This window comes from Sinocyclocheilus grahami, unplaced genomic scaffold (genome assembly GCF_001515645.1).
Source record: "Sinocyclocheilus grahami isolate Dianchi unplaced genomic scaffold, SAMN03320097.WGS_v1.1 scaffold1593.1, whole genome shotgun sequence".
Taxonomy (NCBI): domain Eukaryota; kingdom Metazoa; phylum Chordata; class Actinopteri; order Cypriniformes; family Cyprinidae; genus Sinocyclocheilus; species Sinocyclocheilus grahami.
Genome location: NW_015506772.1, coordinates 45,607 through 72,155, shown reverse-complemented (window position 1 = coordinate 72,155; position 26,549 = coordinate 45,607). Strand labels below are relative to the sequence as shown.

Here is a 26,549-nt window from a genome sequence, read left to right as displayed (position 1 = left end):
TGTGTGTGTGTGTGTGTGAGAGAGAGTCAGCAGGTGAATGTGTGTTGCGTCTGACCTCAGTGTGTTATACTGTCCACAACAGTGATCCTTAATATGTATGTTTCTATGTAAGTTAAAGACTGTAGTATCAAAATGTTATAATTTGTTACAGTTTAATACTTCTAATATGTTATAATATTCCATTCTATTACTGTGATGTTCATTTAATTATTACTATTATATTATATTTTTTTATCTTTTTGTACATGTATACGAAGCTTTGGCAATATTGTGTCATTTACAGTCATGCCAATAAAGCAATTTTGAATTGAATAGATTCAATTTGTAGCCTATAGCGCTTTACAATACAGAAAAACAACAATGTAAATTGAATCAAATATGAGACAAATTCTGCTGTAAAGCATTTCTAAGAATTCAGTTTAGATTCAGTTCAGTAACTGTGTAAAGCTCGTCGATTATGAAATAAGTTCAATTCAGCTGTAAAGCAGCTCCAGAAGACAATAGAGTCATCATTCAGATCAGTTCAATTCAAGTTTTGTTTATTCTTATCCAATAATGTCAGTGCAGACAAATCAATGATAGCACTGAATAATAACTCAAATAGTATTGAAGATGAATTATTCCGTGCTTTTTCTTCTCTCTAATCTCTTACACGACTCTCTGGCATGATTGATTCTGAATCAGCGGTCAGATGATTTCTGACCAGCACTGATTTCTTGTTATTGTGAAAAGATCTCTTTGTAATCATGTCCTGTGCTGTTAAAGATTCATTCACTTGTGAAGTAAACGCTTCATCTTCACCAGGAGATTTTCCATTCTGTCTCTTCAAGGTAATTAGATCTGCTTGAGAACACCTGTTCAATTCATTTGTCAACAAAGTCAGAATAAACTTTGAGAATGTTATAGGCATCTTTAGACAGCTGAGTTAAGGCTGCTCTGTGCTTGCTCAAAATTCTGTGTAAAGGCATAATGCTGTGTCAAAGCCTGATTAAAGCGTAGCATCTCATTATCTCACGAATGACTGTAAGATGTCAGTTCATCAAACACACACACACACACACACACACACACACATCAACTCATGCTGAAGATCAACAGACATCCTCAACAGTCCTCCCGTTTTCTGAGCTTGTGTGTGTATGTGTGTGTGAGTGTGAGTGTGTGTGTGTGTGTGTGTGTGTGTGTGTGTGTGTGTGTGTGTGTGTGTGTTCATGTGTCTGTCTCCTCTTCAGTGATCTGTCTGATGTTCTGCAGTAGCTCAGAAAAAGGTGGTCGTCCGTGAGGTCTCTGAAAACAAGAAACACACACGTAATAATTCTGAGTGCATCAGGGATGGACACTAGGCATCATGCATTTACTTTTGTAAATGGTTGCAGAGAAAAACTGGGCATTGTACACTAAACGAAACACCAAGCATGTTTGATCTTCTCCAACTGGATGTAATCAAAGTATGCAACATGACAGCGTTCTTCATTATTTTTTTCATGGGAGCCGCAACGATAGGGCAAAGTCAATCGGAGAGCTACTTTTACCGTGAAGTATCAAAAGTTACATCCAGTCATAAATAGCATGTCTTTTTATCAATCTGTAATCCCTGATATGCAATGCAATACAAAAGGGGCTATCATTCTATCATGACTCATGGACGTAGGACAGAGCAAGTGTAAATATATTTTCTAGTCTATGTTTCCATCTTGTAATGCCGCTGTTTCAGGTATTTTAAAATATATATATAAACGATTTGTAATAGAGCAGACACTGTCTGACTGTGTCTACTCTGGACGCGACAGTTGTCGTGCCGCGCTCCGTTGCGCTAAAAGTCTCTCTACACTTTATGCAACAAAGTGACAGTTGCAAATCATCTGAACAGAATAGTACAGTTCGTAAGCCTCTGGCTTGCTTAGTTGGGGACACTTCGTTTCCAGCGATATCGACGACTTGATTGCACAGATACTATTTAAACTGAACTGAGCTGGATGATGACATCACTGAATTCAATGATGAACTGCCTTTAACTGAAAATCGAGTCTTTACTGTTGTCCTTTTGCATTATTACACACTATTTTCCTATTTAATACTGTAAAGCTGCTTTGACACACTATGTATTGTTATAAGCGCTATATAAATAAAGGTGACTTGACTTGAAGATCAGAGAAATCTGTCAACTCAAATCTACAGACTAAGTGACTTTCATAATCTATCATAGACTGTAAATCATGGGTAATCTGTGTAGATGTGTGGTGTATGGATTGTGAACTGTGTGTGTGTGTGTGTCTCACCTCATGCCAGCAGCGGTACATGATGTTGTAGATGTGCGCAGATGCCCGGTGAGGCCTGTAGAGACGGCCGCCCTGTGTCACCTTCTCCACCACCTCCAGATTGGAGCAGTTCTCAAACGGTGTCTTTCCCTCCGAGAAAACCTCCCACATCAGCACGCCTGTTCACACAAACACACATGCATTGGCACACACCCATAACACACACACATGAGCCCTGACCTCTGACCTCCAGTCCTCACCAAATGACCAGACGTCTGACTTGTTGCTGAACTTGCTGAAGTGAAGAACTTCAGGTGGAGACCATTTGACGGGGAACCTGGAGCCCATGGAGCTGGTGTACTGATTGTCCAGAACGTACCTGTGGGAACAGACACCGTCAGCCCAACGGAACAAAATCATCAGCCTGCAGCTCATTCACATTACAGTGGAATGTTCTAGAAAACACATCTAACGAAAAAAACATGATGCTTTTGGATGAACAAAAACCCAATATCTTTGGTAGGAGGAACATCAGGATACTGTTTCTTTAAAACAAACAACTAGACTGATTCATGGCAGGCTCTTCTTCTTAAAGGGGTCATGACATGATAAACCAAATTTGCCTTTATCTTTTGACACAGAGGAGGTCTTTGTATGCTTAAAACATCCTGCAAGTTTCTTAATTTAAAATGTCCTCATCAAAAATGTCACAGGGGCACATATATTTGCATAAACACGCCTCCAGAGCAAGACAACGACGAATAGTCTTCCTCTCAGCATAGGCTCCCCCCACTGGCGTTCACTTGCTAACGGCTAACACTTGATCATGCTGAATGCGAGTGTCACGTCGCGTCAAAAGCAGATAGAAATTACAATCAAGTTCAAGTTCAATTCAAGTTCAATTTTATTAGTCACATACACAATACGACACGTAGTAAAATGCTTGGTACGACTCTCCACACAGAATGCAATGCAATAGACTATATATTAAAATATAAATATTATAAAAGTAGTAATAAAAAGAGAAAGAAAAACTGTATCCTAAGAAATAGTTGAATAGTGAATAGAATGTAAATGTAAATGATGTAAAAAAAAGATGTAAATGAATACATCTTTGGGTACAGAGATGGTAGCAGTAACAGTCTGACAGTATGTGTATGTGCAGTAAAGTTCAATTATGCTTGTGCAGTATGTAATATTAAAAGAAGTATAATGTTAATATGGTGTTACATAGTGCAACTAAATCTTGTTAGCATTGTCCTGGTTCAGGACATGGATAGCCTGTGCAAAGAAGCTTTTCCTCATTCTCTCAGTTTTAGTCATCATGGAGCGAAAGCGTTTCCCTGACCTCAACAGAGAAAAGAGACCATTGTTAGGATGGCTGAGGTCCTTCATGATCTTCCTGGCTTTGGTACAGCATCGTTTGCTGTAGATGGATTCCAGGTCAGGGAGTTCAATGCGAATAATGCGCTCAGCTGATCGCACCACCCTCTGTAGGGCCCATCTGTCCTGCTTTGTGCTGTTCCCGAACCAGGCTGTGATGTTTCCTGTCAGGATATTCTTAATAGTTCAGGTGTAGACATTTTTTGCACTTTGGTGGACAATTTAAAGTCTTTTAAGCGCCTACGGTGGGGTTACACTTTATTTCGATAGTCCACTTTAGACATTCTATTAACTATAAGTAACTTTGCAACTACATGTCAACTAATTCTCATTCATTTGCATCTACATGTCTACTAACTCTCAGAGTAGACTGTTAGGGTAGGTTTAGGGTTAGTAGAATAAGTTGACAAAGAAAGAGTTAGAAGATATTAAGCAGACAGTCTACTAATACTCTACTAACTGCTAGTTGACATGCAGTTGCAAAGTTACTTACTATTAATAGAATGTCTAAAGTGGACTATCGAAATAAAGTGTTACCTAAGGTGGTAAAGACGCTGACGGGCTTTCTTCACCAAGGTGGTGATATGATTTGTCCATGACAGTTTATGTGAGATACAACTTTCTATCTGACAGGCCACAAGCAGTAAGGGTGGGCAGACAGATCTCATCCTCACTCACCCTCAGCACAGGAGCACCCCAGGGGTGTGTTCTCAGCCTTTTGTTGTACTCGCTGTGAATGAGTAAGTTGTAGACCAATAGAGACAAGAGTATGTTTGTTATAGGTAATAATAACCATGATGAAAAATAAAAAGATTAAAATAACTTAAAAAGGCAAAGAAGCAAACAGTAGTCGGAGCAGTCGTGACGGCAGCCTACCCCACCGGCACCATCTTTTTTTTTTCACTCTTTTTCAATCTTATCTACACTGGATACAGTATACAGTATACATAGTCTGTCTTCAGGACAAATGCAGTGAAAGAACATTCGCTTCGACACGTTTGGTTTAAACAGCTCGTTCACGTCTTTGTACAGATATCAGAAGGAGCCCAGCGTAAGGAACAAGAGGATAGTTTATTTTTAATGGCGTCCCGGATCGTGTCGGAGGATTTTGTTTTGTAATCGAGGCACAGTGTCAGGGAGAATCACAAAGAAACATCTGTTGAAAGATGAAGCGGCACTAGATCTGACTGCAGCTGCTTCACAAACTGTAAGTATATGATTTCATAATGCTTTGTCTGGAAATGACTGCTTTATTTAGATTTTGTTTTCAAAACACTCGCATGCAATAGCAAGGGGGCGTTGATACTGTTTACTATGCAATGACGTTAGCCAATCATAACAGTGGCTGATTACTAGGGCTGCCCCCTAATAGTTGACTAATCGTTAGTCGACCAGAGGAGGCTTGGTCGACCAAAATTTTATTAGTCGCTTAGTTGCAGAAAAAATAAGACTAGAAGTCTTATTTTGCCACAGGCGAAGTCACGTAGTCCATACAGTATACATAGTCTGTCTTCAGGACAAATGCAGTGAAAGAACATTCGCTTCGACACGTTTGGTTTAAACAGCTCGTTCACGTCTTTGTACAGATATCAGAAGGAGCCCAGCGTAAGGAACAAGAGGATAGTTTATTTTTAATGGCGTCCCGGATCGTGTCGGAGGATTTTGTTTTGTAATCGAGGCACAGTGTCAGGGAGAATCACAAAGAAACATCTGTTGAAAGATGAAGCGGCACTAGATCTGACTGCAGCTGCTTCACAAACTGTAAGTATATGATTTCATAATGCTTTGTCTGGAAATGACTGCTTTATTTAGATTTTGTTTTCAAAACACTCGCATGCAATAGCAAGGGGGCGTTGATACTGTTTACTATGCAATGACGTTAGCCAATCATAACAGTGGCTGATTACTAGGGCTGCCCCCTAATAGTTGACTAATCGTCCAGAGGAGGCTTGGTCGACCAAAATTTTATTAGTCACTTAGTTGCAGAAAAAATAAGACTAGAAGTCTTATTTTGCCACAGGCGAAGTCACGTAGTCCGTGATGGACAGATCGTTAATGGCTGGTCTATGTGGTAATACAGTACATCCACCTCAAATATGGCTTATCATCTGATATATGTAAGTATTAGCAACTTTACATGGCCGCTCAATCTGATGTTAACCTAGAGAAATGTGCACTATTGAAGTGTCTGTGTGGAAGCTGAACAGTAGCACACTGCAGGACAGATGGAGGCGCCGGTGCTCACTCGCTCTTAAAATACTAATTTTTGCTCATTCAGATAAGAGTAATACATCTTTTGAATCTGTAAAGACTCTATGTTTATTTGTGTGCACTCACAATAAAAACAAATCATGCTTTTGTAAAATAATGAAAGCAAACATTATGCGCTTTCTGCCGTCTCTGTGAACTTGTGCGTGAAACTCTGTTTATATCTTTGCCTTACAGACATTACAAATATATAAACATATAGAGAGTGAAGTGTCTACTTTCAAATTTTCCAATTCAAATGGAAAACAAATATTCTCAGATGATGTAATCCGTATGAAACATGCATACAGGCGCATCACTACTGCGGAGATGACGAGTCAGTGTCGCCGACTTCATCTCTTAAACCGAGAACAAAGAAAGCACTAGTTTATCAATTAATTATTCAAATATTTATGCAGTTTCCTTACTGTTTTTCCCTGATTCATTCATAATCATTACTTCTGCCGGTGTGCCGTGGCAAGCTTTATGCGTGTGCTTGAGCGCATGCGTGTAATTAAAGGCTCATTATTATGATTTAAATGATTTATTAATAAACGTGCGATTAGTCGACTAATGCTTAAAATGAACAACTTCTAGTTGACCAGAAAAATCCTTAGTCGAGGACAGCCCTACTGATTACTGACAAGCTTTAAAGGACCCGCCCCTTAAAAACAGGTCATTTTAGAGAGTCAGAATGAGGGTTGAAAATAATTATTTTCCTTCATATTTATTTGCTTTTAAAATATCCATGTCATGACCCTTTTAATTGGCCAAAAAAAATGATTATACGTTTTTTTTCCCTAACATTCCTATTATATAATGAAAACATGATTTCAGAATGTTCTCTGAATGTGCAAGTCTTCAAAATGTTTTAAAAACAGTAAAACACGAACATCAAGGGAACGTACAATTTTATAATTTATTGAATGTATCATAATTAAGGCAATGTTACTTTTGAATGTTTTCTAAATGTTCTGAAACAAGTTTAAAAAACATTAGATGGGCGTCAAACTGATATGTTTAAAAAACTATTCCATGAATGTTCTAAGAATGTTTGTTCATGACTTTAAGAGAACCTTGGCAGAATGTTCTGAGAACATTTCCTGTAAGCTGGGCAGAGATCAGAAGAACTGAAGGGGGGTTAGAGTTAAGGTTAGGTTAGGTTAGGCGCTGGTCAGGACTCTGACCTGGTCATGCCAAAGTCGCACACCTTCACCGCGTTCCTCTCATTCACCAGGCAGTTCCGTGCGGCCTACGGACACACACACAAACACAGTATCAGTCCCTGATATACTGCAGTCGTCCGTAACTGTGTGTCATTTCTGGATTCATCTGACTGCTGAGATGTTGTCTGTAATCACAGATCTCTGTCGCTTTTGTACATCAGCACAATACACAGAGCAAAGCACAATAATCTGCTGCAGCGTCAGCATTAGCTGAACCAACCGGAAAAACAACATTTATGCTTCTGCCGCTGTCTGATCGACTGATGTACATGTGAATTGTGCGATCAGTTTGTATGTTGTTTATTTACCTCTGTCTTGAGGCAAGCAACATACTCTTCATACCGATACGTGAAGCAACATTCTTTATTGTAGGAAGTGCTATAAAAATAAAGGTGACTATCTATTTAGATCTATATTTATTCATCTATACATGTTTGTTTCACAGACTGCATGGCCTTAAAACCATCGAACCTCAAACTTTTAAAATATGGCCAGGCTCTGTCAAGCCAACATTAAAGTTTGATTTGACAAACTTTTCTTTTATTTATTAAACTTGTATATTTTGTTTGATAATTTTAATGTTGGTGTTAATGATTCTTCACAACTAAATTTTCATCAACATCAGAAAAGAGCTGGGAAGAGCTTCAAATGTGCTGATCTTCACACCAGTGTACTCCTGTCCGCGTGTCTCAAACAGGTCCTGTGTGTTTTTGCCGTGTCTCACCAGGTCTCTGTGGATGAAGCTGCTCTGCTCCAGGTACTCCATGCCCTCGCAGATGTCCTGACACATGAAGAGCAGCTGGACGCGGCCCAGAGTTCTGCTGTGCTGCCGCAAGAAGTGCAGCAAGCAGCCGTTCTCCATGAACTCCGTCACGATGCAGATGGGACGCTGCGTGACACACACTCCGTACAGCTGGACCAGCTTCGGGTGACAGAGACGCCTGCACACACACACACACACACACACAGAGGCAGAGTTTCAGCTCTGTAGACTCAGAGTTAAGCGAATCAGTTCTCAACACAAATTCAGAGCTGCAGAATGAAGGTGTTCAGTGGCTCACACTCTTAAAAACAAAAGTTCCAAAAGGGTGTTTTTGCAGTGATGCCATAGAAGAACCCTTTTTGGTTCCCAAAAGAGCCTTTCAGTGAACAGTTACTAAAAGAACCGTTTGAAGAACATTTAAAAAATCTAAAGCAACTTTTTCGACTACAAAGAACCTTTTATCCATTTGAAAGGTTCCATGGATGTTCAAGGTTCTTAATAGAACCATTAATGCCAATAAAGAACCTTTATTTTTAAGAGTGCAGGTCACTGATGAAAGTTAACACTGAGATATCAGCCAATCGGAGTGCAGTCACAGACATTGACATTCAGTGATGAGCTGCCTTTACAGTTTTTTTCAGCTGCTTACACACAAAATCTTTACTTGTCACAAGATTTCTGAAAGCTGACACTCAAACAGCAGAAGCACACACCAAATCTGCAAAACCATACACTAATACTCAGCCTTCATAAAACACTTTTTGTAAAACACAACACAATTCTCTATGTAACACACACAAATCTGACAGGAATTAATATTATGCCAAAGGTGTTTGCAAATGTTTGCTTTTGAGATGTGTTTTTGATATTTTGAATGCAGTGCTTCATTTTGCAAGAGATGTGAGGCATTCTGCATTTTGTGTGCAATTAACACACACACCACACGTCTGTGGTCATTTGAAAGACTGGTGCTGGCCCACCTGTAGGACATCACTGGACACTTGCTGGATCCTCTTCAGTTTGCCTACAGAGCAAACAGGTCTGTGGATGATGCAGTAAACATGGGACTGCATTATGTTCTGCAACATCTAGACAGACCGTCTTATGTGAGGATCCTGCTTGTGGACTTCAGCTTGGCTTTTAACACTATCATCCCAAACCTCCTCCTGCCCAAACTAACCTCCGTCTGTCAGTGGATCAACAGCTTCCTGACAGACAGGCAGCAGCTACCCTTACGAAAAAGAAGTTTATTCAAGTGTGCTATTAGTATACTTCTTTTAAACTAAAAATAGGAAAGTATACTTTCAGTCTACTTTTTTATGTACTTCTCAGTCATGGGCTTTATGTACTTTAGGGTTAGGGTTAGGTACTTTAAATGACATTTAAGTATACTTGACTAGCCTCAGTGCTTCATGAGGCTTCATTTACCCATCAGAGGCGGACAAAGTACACAACTCCATTACTTGAGTGAAAGTACAGATACCGCTGGTCAAATATTACTTCATTACAAGTAAAAGCAGGGTTGTGTTCTCTCTCCACTGCTCTTCTCCCTCTACACAAGCGACTGCACCTCTAAAGACCCCTCTGTCAAGCTCCTGAATTTGCAGATGACACCACACTCATCGGCCTCATCCAGGATGGAGATGAGTCTGCTTACAGACAGGAGGTTAAAGAGCTGGCTGTCTGGTGCAGTCTCAACAACCTGGCGCTCAACACGCTAAAAACTGTGGAGATGACCGTGGACTTCAGGAGAAACCCCCCTGCACTCCCCCCACTCACCATCATGGACAGCACTGTGACTGCAGTGGAGTCATTCAGGTTCCTGGGCACCACAATCTCTCAGGACCTGAAGTGGGACACTCACATTGACTCCATTGTGAAAAAGGCCCAGCAGAGGTTGTACTTCCTTCACCAGCTGAGGAAGTTCAACCTGCCACAGGAGCTGCTGAAACAGTTCTACTCTGCCATCATTGAATCCATCCTCTGCACTTCAATAACTGTCTGGTTCAGCTCAGCTACCAAATCTGACCTCAGAAGACTACAGAGGGTAGTCCGGACTGCTGAGCGAATCATTGGTACAACCCTCCCTTCTCTCCAAGAACTGTACTCGTCCAGAGTGAGCAAAAGGGCTGGCAGAATCACTCTGGACCCCTCACATCCAGCACACTCCCTCTTTGAACTGTTGCCATCTGGTCGACGCTACAGAGCTCTGAGCACCAGAACGACCAGACACAGGAACAGTTTCTTCCCTCAGGCCATCCATCTCATGAACACTTGACAATAACTGTGGAACACACACTATTTATTCACTCATACACTTATTTATCTAACACACATGCTTAGTTTACATTTCGAATTTGCACATAATATACCTGTATATACAAAACTGTCTATTGTTATATACCTGTACATACAATTGTCAATCTGTATATTGTTATTCCCTATTTACTTGTTCTATTTTTATTTTATTTTTATTATCTGTGTTTTTTGTTCTGTCACTGTCATTCTGTTACACTGTGGAAGCTTCTGTCACGAAAACAAATTCCTTGTATGAGTAAACATACCTGGCAATAAAGCTCATTCTAATTCTGATTCAATTCTTGGATTTGTGTGTAAAGTTTTGAAGAAAAGAGACAAAGTTTTGAAAATGTAAGCAGTTGAAAAAAACTGTAATATTTGAGATACGTTTTCATAACATTGAAAGAACACATTCTGAGATCAATATTCTTTGAATGTTCTTATGATGTTATTTGTAACCTTTAAATAATATTTAACACTAATAGAATATTACAAAATAAACATTCAAATAACATTTTGGGTGAAAATAAAGTTAATTTGGGGGAAAATAAAGTTTTGTAACCTTTAAATAACGTTATAATCATGATAAGAAAACTGGAGATTTTATTGTTCATAGAATATTACAAATAAACATTCAAATAACAATAGTTAGTAGAAGTTAGTAGAATGCTTAAGAAATGTTTTGGTAACATTTTAATGCTTTTCGAATATTAAAACAAATGTTCAAGTAACATTTTGGTTAACAAAAAAGTTAGTATAATGCTGTAAGAAACGTTTTTGCACCCTTTAAATAATGTCATAATTAAGAAATTTTTTAAGAAATGTCCAAAATTTGGACATTTTAACGTTTTAGAAATCCTTCGAAACAATGTTCCCACAATGTTTTTATACCTAATTTTGTGACCCAGAAACAAAGCTGAAGCATAGATCTTTGCAATCTCATGGAATCACTGACGGAGAAGAGAAAGATTTCAGCAAACGCCTCTGTCTGATCTCTGTTTAACTTCACTGAGAGATTACAGAGATCTCACTCATATTTTCTCTCTCCTGTGACGTGTGTTTCCATCATACACACCTCCAGATTCTTCCAGAAGTGTCTGAGTGACTCGCAGAACACACTGAATGAGAAACAGACGCTGAGTGAAGGATTGATAAGAATCTAACACTCGCGGCTCAGGAAGTCTCACACCCACACACTCTCACACACACACACACACACACACATCTACCCACCCACCCACCAACCACACTTTCCAGCTTCTCAGCAACTTTCCACTTGTTCATTGTGTGTGTGTCTTACGTCATGATCTTGGCTTCCTCTATGAAATCATCGTCACTCATGGCTCCTTCATTGATGGTTTTAATGGCCACTTTATGCTGCGCTCTCCATTTTCCCAGCCGCACCACTCCAAACTGACCACTTCCCAGCTCCTTCATGAAGGTCAGCTCCGACGGGTTGATCTCCCATTTATCTGCACACACACATCAGCATGTGATGTAGTCATCAGCTCTAGTTTATTAATGGACGTTAATGAGTTTTCCTGTAGCTCAGAGAGTAGATCATCGGAAACACTATGGTCAAGGGTTCGATTCCCTGGGTGCGCGAGAACCGATCAAATGTAAATACTCTGAATGCAATGTAATTTGCTTTGGAGAAAAGCGTCTTCCAAATGCATTCATGTAAATGTCATTAGGTTAGAGCCACCCACTTAGACAGGAAATAACACGCAAAAAGTTATTTTTACTCAATGGGATCAACTGAATTCAACGCAAAGCTGCTTTTTCTGACACCGTTGACAGATATTTGTTCTCATTTTAATCAAGACTTCTAACCCTAACGAACCCAAACCCAATCTTGCTTTATTCATATTGTCACGTCACACTGTTGAGGGAACACGCTGGAGTCCCAAGGAAATGTTTAACAGTCTTTAATCACGAAACACAGGCGATAATCCACAATAGGCACTTGAGTCAACACACGTAGAGAACGAGTAGACCTGACAAACACAAACTGAACAGACTAGAACTTAAGTACACAGGGAAATGAGAATAATTAACTAAACACAGCTGGAAATAAATGATGAACTAATCAGGGAACCTAATGGAAACAGGAAGGACCAAATAAGGAAACACAGGACGGACTACGGGGGCAAAACAGGTCCAAAATCTGACACATATATTCATTTATTATTTATTTCTCCATTCACTCCAGTGAGTATGAGAATATTTCACATCATAATAGTGACATTATTGAGCAGAAGAATGACTGAAGCTCTCAGTTTAACACCTGTGTGTTTGTGTCATGTTTATCCATATGGCAGCTTTACACGTGTGCGTGTGTGTGTGCGTGTGTGTGTGTGTGTGTGTGTGTGTGTCATGGACAATATTAGCGCTGTTTAACAGGAGGACTGATATATAAGCACATCTCCATTCATCCAGCAGCTCTGTCCAGTGTAGCATTCTTACAGTATATAATGTTTCGTTACTAACACTGACGATCGTTCACCTGAAATGATCATCCTGTCATCATTTAAAGCTGACTTCATTACCTGTGATATAGTGTTTTCTGTCAGTGTTGTTGACGGGATGTTTATTGTGGGTGAACCGTCTCTTTAACACACCTTGTCTAATGCAAAAGTATTATTTATAACTCAATGGACATGAGCTATTGATCTGTTCATGTCTGACTGATTTATTCATTAGGATTATCATAGCACTTGACTGCTTGTCAGTTTTAGTTTTGCCCCCGTTGCAGTTATTTTTTAGTTCTTTTGAATGATGGAAAGTGAGATTTCCCTCGAGCAGTGAGAGTGAAGCGTTGGTGTGCGACCCAGATTCACCTGAACCTCCTCTCCTTATCATCTCCAGACGAGAGATCACTACACAGCCTACTGATTATAAGTTTTCTGAAATGTGCAATAAATGTGCAAATGATACATTGTCTAATTAAATATGCACTAACTATCATACATTTCCAGAATTCAAAGCAAAGCTGCTTTTTCTGACCCCGTTGACAGATATTTGTTCTTGTTTTAATCACACAGGACGGACTACGGGGGCAAAACAGGTCCAAAATCTGACACATATATTCATTTATTATTTATTTCTCCATAGCACCTGTAAATACTCTCCTCTCCTCTGCACACTGATACACGTACAACTGTATTAATTTAGTTTGATTCATCACAGAACATTAATTTAATTGCTTTGTATTATGAGTTTTCCTAAATGTTATGTTTGAAAAAGTAAATGAGGCATTGTCTAGTTAAATTTGCATATATTTCCAGAACAGAAATCTGAATCCAGGTTCATAATTCTTGTCTGATTCTGTCGTCATATTAGAGTTAAATGTTTTTCCAGAGGGGATTCTGAATTTCTCTTTTTATCACTCCATAAATCAGAAAATACCGTCAACAGACAGAACACAAACACATTTTCACCATGTTTTTAGGAGTGAAATGTTGTATAAATCAGTGTGAATGAAATATGAACAAACCTTCAGAATATAGAGAGGAATAAAACTGTACAGTTTGGTGTTTGCAAGAGGAAAAAACTCTTTAAAGATTGAAATCTACAGACGCAAACAGATAAAGTGCAATAAAATAAACACTTAAATGTGTGTGTTCAGATGTTTTCTTTCCACTAGTCTGAAAGAACAGACATGATATGGAAGCAAAATAGTGCAAAATTTCAAAAATTGAGCAGTGCATGAAAACACACTGGTTAGTCTGTAGCGTCTTGAGCTTACAGGGTCTTATATATGTGTTATTACTAGTTTTAATTTGTTCTGATTCTAAAAGTGCAGCGGTTGATGATGGTCCTTTGTGTGTGTGTGTGTGTGTGTGTGTGTGTGCAGTGGTGTATAAAGTACCTGAAAGCCATACTCAAGTAAAAGTACAGATATCTTACCAGAAAATGACTTTGGTAGAAGTTGAAGTCACCGTTTAGAATATTACTTGAGTAAAAGTCTTAAAGTATGTGATATTTATTGTACTTCAGTGCAAAAAGTATTTTTTAAATCTTAAACGTTCTTAAGTATTGAAAGTAAAAGTACAAGTAAGTGCAAAATGGAAAATAAGCAAATAAATAAATATATATATATTAAAATGCACATACACAGCTTGAGCAGCAAGATTGTGTTCAGTTTTAACTCTTTCTTCCATTTTGTATTTTTGGGTAAGAATAAGAAGCACTTCATCCAGTACTTAGTGTCTTTCATTCCAACATAAGAAAACATTTCTGGAATCCTGATTCATTCAATAAGTAAACACCGTCCATCACTCAGAGATGCAAAACAGTGCTGTGATCTTTGTTCGGAACTATTTTCGTTAGCAAGATTTTGCAAAAACAAGCAATATTATGTCTAAAATGTAAGTCGCTAACTTTCCTGAACTTGTATAAAATGATTATTACATTTTTATGCTAATATCTGCAGAAAAACGGTACTCTTTGTGTGATATAGATTGTTAACTATATTAAATTATATACATATAAATAGCATACAGAAGCATTTTGCCATCTACAATTAAGAATGCCTTGAATTTTAAGTTTTAATAGATTAATAAATCACGTGCGTGCACCCTGTGTGTGATCTGGTGATATACTTGATAATGTCAGATCGCACATCATTACAACAACACTTACCATATTATCTCAGATATAGCCTACTGTATATCGCACACCACGGACTCGACTTGTGGAAATGAATCATCCGCGGTTGTGCGGCACTTGTTTGCACATGAGCATGAGTGTAACTTCCAGACACCAGACCACTGATTCGTCAAACCTGCTTTCCTGCAGTCCATATTCTTTTGACTTCTGACTATATTGTAGTAAGTAACGAATATGCTTCGGGGAAATGTATCGAGGTAAAAGTATACATTTTAATTAGGAAATGTAGTGGAGTAAAAGTAAAAGTTGGCTGAAATATAAAAACTCAAGTAAAGTACAGATACTCCCAAAAAATACTTAAGTACTGTAACGAAGTATTATTACTTCATTACATTACACCACTGTGTGTGTGTGTGTGTGTGTGTGTGTGTCTGACCTGAGCTGAATCCCGCTGTGGCCGGCAGACATGTGCCCATGGGGCCGATGGGATATCGCAGTCTGGAAACCAGCCCTGATCAAACACAGACAGATCATCAGCAGCTCGTCGCAGCAGAACCACAGAACAGAGATTAACAGAATTACCTGCTGCGTTGTGTCTGTGGTAGTTGATGAGTTCAGGAATAGAGCCGAACACGTGATTCTCTGCCAAGAAGAACTGAGCCGTGTCTGTCTGCTTGATCTGGTAGTGCCTCACCTCCCCTTTACCTGAACTGATCAATCAATCAATCAATCAATCAATCAATCAATCAATCCATCAGTCAGCAGATCAGGCGATCAGTCAGTGAACTGATGGAGAATCTTTACCTGTGTGTGTAAACGGAGACAGTGTAGCTGCTGGGCTGACTGGAGCTCCTGACCACAAACCCTCCGTCCTTCCCCTGAAACACACGAGGAAGATGATACAGATATTGTTGATGACGATGATGATGGATCAATTACTGATGATTGACTTCTTTACCTCTTGTCTAAGCAAATGTTCTGCTTCAGCTCTGTTGATGTTCTTGCAGTACCAGCTGATGAAGATCATCATCATCATAACACACACACACACAAACACATATATGAACACTGTCAGTGACCAGTGAGCTCTGAATGAACTGATGCAAATCTGGAGATTATTAAAGAGTGATTCTATAGTGACTCTAATTGGTTAAAGAGATCTGAAGTGGTTCAGATTGGAGTGAATCTAATTGGTTAAAGAGATCTAGAGTGATTCTGATTGGAGTGACTCTGGTTGGTTAAAGAGATCTGGAGTGATTCTGATTGGAGTGACTCTAATTGGTTAAAGAGATCTGGAGTGATTCTGATTGGAGTGACTCTAATTGGTTAAAGAGATCTGGAGTGATTCTGATTGGAGTGACTCTGATTGGTTAAAGAGATCTGGAGTAACTGATTGAATAAAGAGATGTGGAATGACTCTGATTGGTTAAAGAGATCTGGAGTGATTCTGATTGAGGTGACTCTGATTGGTTAAAGAGATCTGGAGTGATTCTAATCGAAGTGACTCTGATTGGTTAAAGATATCTGGAGTGATTCTGATTGGAGTGACTCTGATTGGTTAAAGAGATCTGGAGTAACTGATTGAATAAAGAGATGTGGAATGAATCTGATTGGTTAAAGAGATCTGGAGTGATTCTGATTGAGGTGACTCTGATTGGTTAAAGAGATCTGGAGTGATTCTAATCGAAGTGACTCTGATTGGTTAAAGATATCTGGAGTGATTCTGATTGGAGTGACTCTGATTGGTTAAAGAGATCTGAAGTGATTCCTATTGGAGTGACTCTAATTGGTTAAAGAGATCTAGAGTGATTCAGATTGGAATGACTCTGATTGGTTAAAGAGATCCGGAGTGATTCTAATTGGAGTGACTCTGATTGGTTAAAGATATCTGGAGTAATTTAGATTTGAATGACTCTGATTGTTTAAAGAGATCTGGAGTAATTCAGAATGGAATGACTCTGGTTGGTTAAAGAGATCTGGAGTGATTCCAATTGGAGGGACTCTGATTGTTTAAAGAGATCTGGAGTAATTCAGATTGGAATGACTCTGATTGGTTAAAGAGATCTGGAGTGATTCCAATTGGAGGGACTCTGATTGGTTAAAGAGATCTGGAGTAATTCTGATTGGAGTGACTCTGATTGGTTAAAGAGATCTGGAGTAACTGATTGGATAAAGAGATGTGGAATGACTCTGACTGGTTAAAGAGATCTGGAGTAATTCAGATTGGAATGACTGATTGGTTAAAGAGATCTGGAGTGATTCCGATTGGAGTGATTCTGATTGGTTAAAGAGATCTGGAGTGATTCTAATTGGAGTGATTCTGATTGGTTAAAGATATCTAGAGTGATTCTAATTGGAATGGCTCTGATTGGTTAAAGAGATCTGGAATTAATCAGATTGTTTAATTAGATCTGTAGTAATTCCGATTGGAGTGACTCTAATTGGTTAAAGAGATCTGGAATGACTATGATTGGTTAAAGAGATCTGGAATTACTCTGATTGGTTAAAGAGATCTGGAGTGACTCTGATTGGTTAAAGAGATCTGGAGTTATTCTGATTGGAGGGACTCTAATTGGTTAAAGAGATCTAGAGTGATTCTGATTGGAGTGGCTCTGGTTGGTTAAAGAGATCTGGAGTGATTTTGATTGGAGTGACTCTAATTGGTTAAAGAGATCTGGAGTGATTCTGATTTGTGTGACTCTAATTGGTTAAAGAGATCTAGAGTGATTCTGATTGGAGTGGCTCTGGTTGGTTAAAGAGATCTGGAGTGATTTTGATTGGAGTGACTCTAATTGGTTAAAGAGATCTGGAGTAATTCAGATTGGAATGACTGATTGGTTAAAGAGATCTGGACTGATTCCGATTGGAGTGATTCTGATTGGTTAAAGAAATCTGGAGTGATTCTAATTGGAGTGATTCTGATTGGTTAAAGATATCTAGAGTGATTCTAATTGGAATGGCTCTGATTGGTTAAAGAGATCTGGAATTAATCTGATTGTTTAATTAGATCTAAGGAGATCTGAAGTGATTCTGATTGGAAGAGATCTGGAGTGACTCCGATTGGTTAAAGAGATCTGGAGTGACTCTGATTGGTTAAAAAGATCTGGAGTGATTCTGATTGGTTAAAGAGATCTGGAGTTATTATGGTGGGTTAAAAAGATCTGGAGTGATTCTGATTGGTTAAAAAGATCTGGAATGACTCTGATTGGAATAACTCTGATTGGTTAAAGAGATCTGGAGTGACTCTGATTGGTTAAAGAGATCTGGAATTACCTGATTGGTTAAAGAGATCTGGAGTGACTCTGATTGGTTAAAGAGATCTGGAATTACCTGATTGGTTAAAGAGATCTGGAGTGACTCTGATTGGTTAAAGAGATCTGGAATTAATCTGATTGTTTAATTAGATCTGTAGTAATTCCGATTGGAGTGACTCTGATTGGTTAAAGAGATCTGGAATGACTATGATTGGTTAAAGAGATCTGGAATTACCTGATTGGTTAAAGAGATCTGGAGTGACTCTGATTGGTTAAAGAGATCTAGAGTGATTCAGATTGGAATGACTCTGATTGGTTAAAGAGATCCGGAGTGATTCTAATTGGAGTGACTCTGATTGGTTAAAGATATCTGGAGTGACTCTGATTGGTTAAAGAGATCTGGAGTGACTCTGATTGGTTAAAGAGATCTGGAGTACTTCAGATTGGAGTGACTCTAAGAGATCTGTAGTAATTCTGATTGGAGGGACTCTGATTGTTTAAAGAGATCTGGAGTGACTCTGGTTGGTTAAAGAGATCTGGAATTACTCTGATTGGTTAACGAGATCTGTAGTAATTCAGATTGGAGTGACTCTGATTGGTTAAAGAGATCTGTAGTAATTCTGATTGGAGGGAGATCTGAAGTGATTCTGATTTGAAGAGATCTGGAGTGACTCTGATTGGTTAAAGAGATCTGGAGTGACTCTGATTGGTTAAAAAGATCTGGAGTGATTCTGATTGGTTAAAGAGATCTGGAGTTATTGTGGTGGGTTAAAAAGATCTGGAGTGATTCTGATTGGTTAAAGATATCTGGAGTGACTCTGATTAGTTAAAGAGATCTGGAATGACTCTAATTGGTTAAAGACATCAGTAGTAATTCCGATTGGAGTGACTCTGATTGGTTAAAGAGATCTGGAGTGATTCTAATTGGAGTGACTCTGATTGGTTAAAGAGATCTGGTGTTATTCTAATTGGAGTGACTCTGATTGGTTAAAGAGATCTGGAGTTATTCTGATTGGAGGGACTCTAATTGGTTAAAGAGATCTAGAGTGATTCTGATTGGAGTGGCTCTGGTTGGTTAAAGAGATCTGGAGTGATTTTGATTGGAGTGACTCTAATTGGTTAAAGAGATCTGGAGTGATTCTGATTTGTGTGACTCTAATTGGTTAAAGAGATCTAGAGTGATTCTGATTGGAGTGGCTCTGGTTGGTTAAAGAGATCTGGAGTGATTTTGATTGGAGTGACTCTAATTGGTTAAAGAGATCTGGAGTGATTCTGATTTGTGTGACTCTAATTGGTTAAAGAGATCTAGAGTGATTCTGATTGGAGTGACTCTGGTTGGTTAAAGAGATCTGGAGTGATTCTGATTGGAGTGACTCTAATTGGTTAAAGAGATCTGGAGTAATTCAGATTGGAATGACTGATTGGTTAAAAAGATCTGGAATGACTCTGATTGAAATAACTCTGATTGGTTAAAGAGATCTGGAGTGTTTCTAATTGGAGTGACTCTGATTGGTTAAAGAGATCTGGAGTAATTCAGAATGGAATGACTCTGGTTGGTTAAAGAGATCTGGAGTGATTCCAATAGGAGGGACTCTGATTAGTTAAAGAGATCTGGAGTGATTCTAATTGGAGTGACTCTGATTGGTTAAAGAGATCTGGTGTTATTCTAATTGGAGTGACTCTGATTGGTTAAAGAGATCTGGAATGACTTTAATAGGTTAAAGAGATCTGTAGTATTTCTGATTAGAGTGACTCTGATTGGTTAAAGAGATCTGGAGTTATTCTGATTGGAGGGACTCTAATTGGTTAAAGAGATCTAGAGTGATTCTGACTGGAGTGGCTCTGGTTGGTTAAAGAGATCTGGAGGGATTTTGATTGGAGTGACTCTAATTGGTTAAAGAGATCTGGAGTGATTCTGATTTGTGTGACTCTGATTGGTTAAATAGTTCTGGAGTGATTCCGATTGAAGTGACTCTAATTGGTTAAAGAGATCTGAAGTGATTCCGATTGGAGTGACTCTAATTGGTTAAAGAGATCTAGAGTGATTCTGATTGGAGTGACTCTGGTTGGTTAAAGAGATCTGGAGTGATTCTAATTGGAATGACTCTGGTTGGTTAAAGAGATCTGGAGTAATTCTGATTGGAGTGACTCTAATTGGTTAAAGAGTTCTGGAGTGACTCTGATTGGTTAAAGAGATCTGCAATGACTCTGATTGGTTAAAGAGATCTGGAGTGATTCTGATTTGTTAAAGAGATCTGGGGTTATTATGGTGGGTTAAAAAGATCTGGAATGACTCTGATTGGAATAACTCTAATTGGTTAAAGAGATCTGAAGTGATTTCCGATTGGAGTGACTCTAATTGGTTAAAGAGATCTAGAGTGATTCTGATTGGAGTGACTAATCGGTTAAAGAGATCTGGAGTGACTCTGATTGGTTAAAGACATCTAGAGTGATTCTAATTGGAATGACTCTGGTTGGATAAAGAGATCTGGAGTGATTCTGATTGGAGTGACTCTAATTGGTTAAAGAGATCTGGAATGACTCTGGTTGGTTAAAGAGATATGGAGTGATTCTGATTGGAGTGACTCTGATTGGTTAAAGAGATCTGGCATGATTCTGATTTGTTAAAGAGATCTGGAGTTATTATGGTGGGTTAAAAAGATCTGGAGTGATTCTGATTGGTTAAAACGATCTGGAATTACTCTGATTGGAATAACTCTGATTAGTTAAAGAGATCTGGAATGACTCTGATTGGAATAACTCTGATTAGTTAAAGAGATCTGGAATGACTCTGATTGGTTAAAGAGATCTGTAGTAATTCTGATTGGAGTGACTCTGATTGGTTAAAGAGATCTGGAGTGACTCTGATTAGTTAAAGAGATCTGGACTGACTCTGATTGGAATGACTCTGATTGGTTAAAGAGATCTGGAGTGATTCAAATTGGAGTTTACTCTGATTGGTTAAAGAGATCTGGAGTGACTCTGATTGGTTAAAGAGATCTGGAATGACATCTGATTGGTTAAAGAGATCTGCAGTAATTCTAATTGGAGTGACTCTGATTGGTTAAAGAGACCTGTAGTAATTCTGATTGGTTAAAGAGATCTGGAGTTACTGTGATTGGCTAAAGAGATCTGGAGTGACTCTGACTGGTTAAAGAGATCTGGAGTGATTCTGATTGGAAGAGATTTGGAGTGATTCTGATTGGTTAAAGAGATCTGGAGGGACTCTGATTAGTTAAAGAGATGTGGAAGTACTCTGATTGGTTGATACTCACTCATTGGCCTCTATGGTTCCAATTTCTGTAACATAGTTACTGGGAATGAAGCCCTTGTTCCTGAAAGAGAGAATCAGCAGAGATCAGCACATCTGAACTCAAGAAACACACACACACAAACACACACACACACTCACCCGTGCTTGTCTTTGGCTCTCCACCACAGCTGGTGTTGTTTGTGGAGGATGATGTACGTCTCTCCATGATGAAGCGTCAGGTCTGAACTCTCTCTTGCCGTGAAGTCGTACATGGCCACCACCTTCATCACACCAATATCATCATCCTCAGGAGGAGACGGAGGGAGCTTCTTCTGAGACAGCTGAGTCTGGGACACGAGGAGAGAACCATTGCAGGAGCACAGAATGAACGAGTGAATCACTGAACGAATGAACAGATGACCGCATACCGTATAGACAGATCCTGGATATCTGGTGGGGTTCACATCCACACGAGTGCTGCTTCTGAGAGACACAGAGATCACGGCTCGTCACTGTCTCACACACCTGCCTTGAGCTACCCTACTGTTTGTTTATGAGTTTTGAGAATGATGATGTCACCACCAGCAGCTCTTAATGCAATGGTTATGAGGAGCATCATTCATACTAATCATGTGACCTGACATAATTTTATTTCAGACAGGCAGGAAAATAAAGCGTGTGGAGCACAAATGAAGGAACAGCAAGATGAATGTCAGTTGAACATCATCAGCTGTTCCTAGCGATGGTTTCATTCTAATGGTGTTGTGACCTTTGACCTCTGGTTCCAGTTCTGTGGTGGAAACATGTGCTTCATACCTGGTCTGTAGAGCACAGCAGCAGCAGCAGAAGATGGAGTGAATGGACTGATCTGGAGGAGAGAAACACAGATGATGAGCTGCAGAAATACAGATGGAGGACGACCGTCTGCTCACAAAACCACCCCAGACAAACCACCAAAACACCTGCTTCAGAGGATCCTCTAAAGCCTTGCTTATCATTACTGCAGCTTTATTTTGTAGTTTAACATCATCACTTTCATTTAATTAATTCCTACAGGATTCAGAAGCATTAACAGAACATTAGTGTAGGGTTCACCTTCAAACAACATTCACTCAGAAATGGCTAGCAAGTTTTACAAATAATCTGGCAAGTAGGCCTACACATTGAATTAAAAGTGAAATTTTGAAGTAGAAAGACTAATATGTGACCCTGCAGCACAAAAGCAGTCATAAGTAGCAGCCAACAATACATTGTATGGGTCAAAATTATCCATTTTTCTTTTATGCCAAAAATCATTACAAATGACAAGACCAACTGTTAAAACCACACAAGTCTGGAGTGTGGAGGCCATCTCAGCGCTTCAGGACTGCTTTGAATGCACTGACTGGGGAGTGTTTAAAGAGAATGCGGATATAGAGGAGTACACCTCGTCTGTTCTAGCCTATTTATATTTCTGCACGCACTCCATGCTACCCACTAAATCCATCAGAGTGTTTCCTAACCAGAAACCATGGTTGGACAGTACGGTGCAGTCTTTGCTTAAAGCCCGAGATGTTGCCTATAGGTCAGGTGACCTGCTGGCCTACAGGAGAGCCCGGAGAGATCTGAAGAAAGGCATACAGGAGGCTAAACACAGGTATAAGAAACGTATTGAGGGACACTTTGATAACAACAACCCCCGGCATCTGTGGAGAGGTATTAAAGCCATAACAGACTACAGGGGCAGCAAGCAGATGATCAGCCAGGACACCCTGAATCAGTCATCATCCACACAGCCCTTTCCCATCTGGAGATGTCAAATACATATGTCAGGATGCTATTAGTCGATTTTAGCTCCGTTTTAAATTCAAAAATCCCCCACAAACTGGTACAGAAACTCTACAATTTGGGCCTGTCCACCTCATTGTGCTTATGGATCAGAGACTTTCTAACCAACAGGCCACAAGTAGTAAGAGTAGGGGACAACACATCGTCTTCCCTCATTCTGAACACAGGAGCTCTGCGAGGATGTGTGCTCAGTCCAGCACTCTTTACTCTCTTCAGATATTTTATTTTGTCTTTTGAAAAAAAAAATCCAATTTAGTTAGTTTTCGCTTAAAACAAGTAAAAAATATTTGCCAATGGGGTAAGAAACATAATCTTAACTCAAAGACTAAACAAGAGTTTCTTACCCCATTGGCAGATATTTTTGCTTCTTTTAAGCAAAACTAACAAAATTTGGATATTTTTTTTAGAAGACAAGACATAACATCTTAAGTAATTTTACTTGTCAAGTAAATGCATCCTGATTCAAGAGTTTGTAGATATTTATACTAGAAAACAAGACAAAAATACTAAGGAAGAAAATCATTTTTTGCAGTGTAGTGTATTCTTGTTTTATCAATCATGTACCAGCATCCAAAAACAACTAGCCTTTACAGAATCCTCTTTAACAAAAGTTATAGCAGTCAAAGCAACAAATAATGTTATCAAAGTGTGTTGCCAAATCCTACAACGTTACGAATGTCACATAAAACATGCAAATTGATGACAGAAACACAAGATCTTCAGCATCTGTGTGTGAGAACAGAATGTTTCTCTAGAACAAGTGTGTGAAGTGGCTTGAGCTGCAACACAATGACCAGCTGCACAAACCACAGGCTTCCTGTCAACAGAAAGGTGACGAGCGACCGCTGTGAGATCCATCCGCCAACACACGCTTCTGTGAGCATCGCCGGACAAACCTGCTCCAAACAACTGACTGCACTCTTAGAGAATAGCTTTCACTGCCACGGCACCCTTTCAAGAGCCAACATGTCGCTTTAGGTACAAACATGAAGCTTTAAGGTACTAAGATGCACACGTTTTGGGTAAATAAGGTACAAAGGTTTTTTGAAAGGATGACAGCTTTTGTACCTGCTTTCTGCTTTCTGAGAGTGTTGGGAAGTTTGGAAAGCATGTCAAAAACATTGTTTTCCATGAACTGCTCAATTTTTGAGATTTGGGGGTTTTGAAAACATCTGAAACACACATTTAAGTGTTTCATTTATTGCACTTTATCTGTTTGCGTCTGTAGATTTCGATCTTTAGAGTTTTTTCTCTTACGAATACCAAACTGTACAGATTTATTTCTCTCTATATTCTGAAGGTTTGTTCATATTTCATTCACACTGATTTATACAACATTTCACTCCTAAAAACATGGTGAAAATGTGTTTGTGTTCTGTCTGTTGACAGTACTTTCTGATTTATGTGGTGATAAAAAGAGAAATTCAGAATCCCCTCTGGAAAAACATTTAACTTTAATATGACGACAGAATCAGACAAGAATTATGAACCTGGATTCAGATTTCTGTTCTGGAAATATATGCAAATTTAACTAGACAATGCCTCATTTACTTTTTTAAACATAACATTTAGGAAAACTCATAATACAAAGCAATTAAATTAATGTTCTGTGATGAATCAAGCTAAATGTGTATCAATGTGCAGAGGAGGGGAGAGTATTTACAGGTGCTATGGAGAAATAAATAATAAATGAATATATGAATAAAGCAAGATTGGGTTCAGGTCCATTAGGGTTAGAAGTCTTGATTAAAACAAGAACAAATATCTGTCAACGGGGTCAGAAAAAGCAGCTTTGCTTTGAATTCTGGAAATGTATGATAGTTAGTGCATATTTAATTAGACAATGTATCATTTGCACATTTATTGCACATTTCAGAAAACTTATAATCAGTAGGCTGTGTAGTGATCTCTCGTCTGGAGATGATAAGGAGAGGAGGTTCAGGTGAATCTGGGTCGCACACCAACGCTTCACTCTCACTGCTCGAGGGAAATCTCACTTTCCATCATTCAACACAAAGAACTAAAAAATAACTGCAACGGGGGCAAAACTAAAACTGACAAGCAGTCAAGTGCTATGATAATCCTAATGAATAAATCAGTCAGACATGAACAGATCAATAGCTCATGTCCATTGAGTTATAAATAATACTTTTGCATTAGACAAGGTGTGTTAAAGAGACGGTTCACCCACAATAAACATCCCGTCAACAACACTGACAGAAAACACTATATCACAGGTAATGAAGTCAGCTTTAAATGATGACAGGATGATCATTTCAGGTGAACGATCGTCAGTGTTAGTAACGAAACATTATATACTGTAAGAATGCTACACTGGACAGAGCTGCTGGATGAATGGAGATGTGCTTATATATCAGTCCTCCTGTTAAACAGCGCTAATATTCTCCATGACACACACACACACACACACACACACACGCACACACACACGCACACGTGTAAAGCTGCCATATGGATAAACATGACACAAACACACAGGTGTTAAACTGAGAGCTTCAGTCATTCTTCTGCTCAATAATGTCACTATTATGATGTGAAATATTCTCATACTCACTGGAGTGAATCATTATACTGCAGTCAATCAGCCAGTCCGCCCTGATACAGCAGACCATGTGTGTGTGTGTGTGTGTGTGTGTGTGTGTGTGAACATGAGACAGGAGGAAAGGGTGACGTACTTCACATACACACACACACATACACAGTCCTTCCGCTGCAGGATGTCATGAAGGAGAGTCAAGACAATGATACACTATCTCTCTCTCTTTCTCACACACGCACACACACACACTCAGGTTTGTTTTTGTGAATCAGTCAGTCAGACTCCTTAACAGTCAATCTATTAAACAAATGAAGAAGAAAGAGAGAGAGAATTTACGTTCATTTCGGGGTTAAAGACCATTAATATTACAATTAATAACAATAACAATTAATCAGTAATAACCACTAATATTATTGATATTATTGATTTTCAATAATCAGATGAGAATAACAGTTGATCTGAATAATGTCTCTATTGTGATCTGTAGAGCTGAGCAGCTGAATTAGTTTCAGAATTACTGACTTTTACAACATTCACAGGACTGTGAGTCATTTACTGTTCAGTCGTTCTCTTATTATTCAGACTGGGCGTGTACACTGGAAATTTAATTGAGTTGAACAAGGATTAGCTTTGATTTTGGCATTGGTGGGGGACATAACAGCAGACATTTCATTGTTTGATCAAAATGATTGCTACAGTAGTGTCTGATATCGGTAGGATCATGTCACAGCGTGTCTACTAAACTCTACAGCCTCGAACATCATAACAAGTGATGACCGACTGAGGAAACTGTAGTTCTCTCCTTAAATATGAAGAGCTCAACAGATTAATGAGTTAATCCTAATTTCACAAAAAGCATATGGATGTAA

At 38.9% G+C, this 26,549-nt stretch overlaps 1 protein-coding gene across 3 annotated transcripts; it reads right to left on the bottom strand.

The window, feature by feature from the left end:
• Positions 1 to 1,008: 1,008 nt before the first annotated feature.
• LOC107571431 (tyrosine-protein kinase TXK-like) lies at positions 1,009 to 25,744 on the bottom strand. Of its 3 annotated transcripts, XM_016257757.1 has the most exons (16): positions 25,696 to 25,744; positions 22,110 to 22,161; positions 21,722 to 21,776; positions 21,453 to 21,640; positions 21,316 to 21,375; positions 15,745 to 15,799; positions 15,591 to 15,664; positions 15,369 to 15,496; positions 15,223 to 15,297; positions 11,476 to 11,647; positions 7,839 to 8,055; positions 7,076 to 7,140; positions 2,519 to 2,637; positions 2,280 to 2,437; positions 1,200 to 1,287; positions 1,009 to 1,139 (listed from the first exon to the last, which is right to left on the bottom strand). In XM_016257757.1, the coding sequence occupies exons 1-15, from the start codon at positions 25,706 to 25,708 to the stop codon at positions 1,210 to 1,212; spliced, it is 1,509 nt and encodes a 502-aa protein (XP_016113243.1). In that variant the 5' UTR covers positions 25,709 to 25,744; the 3' UTR covers positions 1,009 to 1,139; positions 1,200 to 1,209. The 3 variants fall into 3 exon arrangements, with proteins under 3 accessions (XP_016113243.1, XP_016113242.1, XP_016113244.1); XM_016257756.1 differs by lacking the exon at positions 1,009 to 1,139 and having other exon boundaries at positions 1,154 to 1,287; XM_016257758.1 differs by lacking the exon at positions 1,009 to 1,139 and having other exon boundaries at positions 1,154 to 1,287; positions 21,453 to 21,634.
• Between the last annotated feature and the right edge of the window lie 805 nt (positions 25,745 to 26,549).

What these genes read in the sequence shown, in the direction of transcription:
- LOC107571431 (XM_016257757.1), bottom strand. An exon ending in TGCTGTGCTCTACAGACCAG is followed by an intron (nt 21,777 to 22,109) that starts GTATGAAGCACA and finishes TGTGTCTCTCAG; the next exon opens with AAGCAGCACTCGTGTGGATG. An exon ending in CACAGCGGGATTCAGCTCAG is followed by an intron (nt 11,648 to 15,222) that starts GTCAGACACACA and finishes GTGTGTGTGCAG; the next exon opens with ATAAATGGGAGATCAACCCG.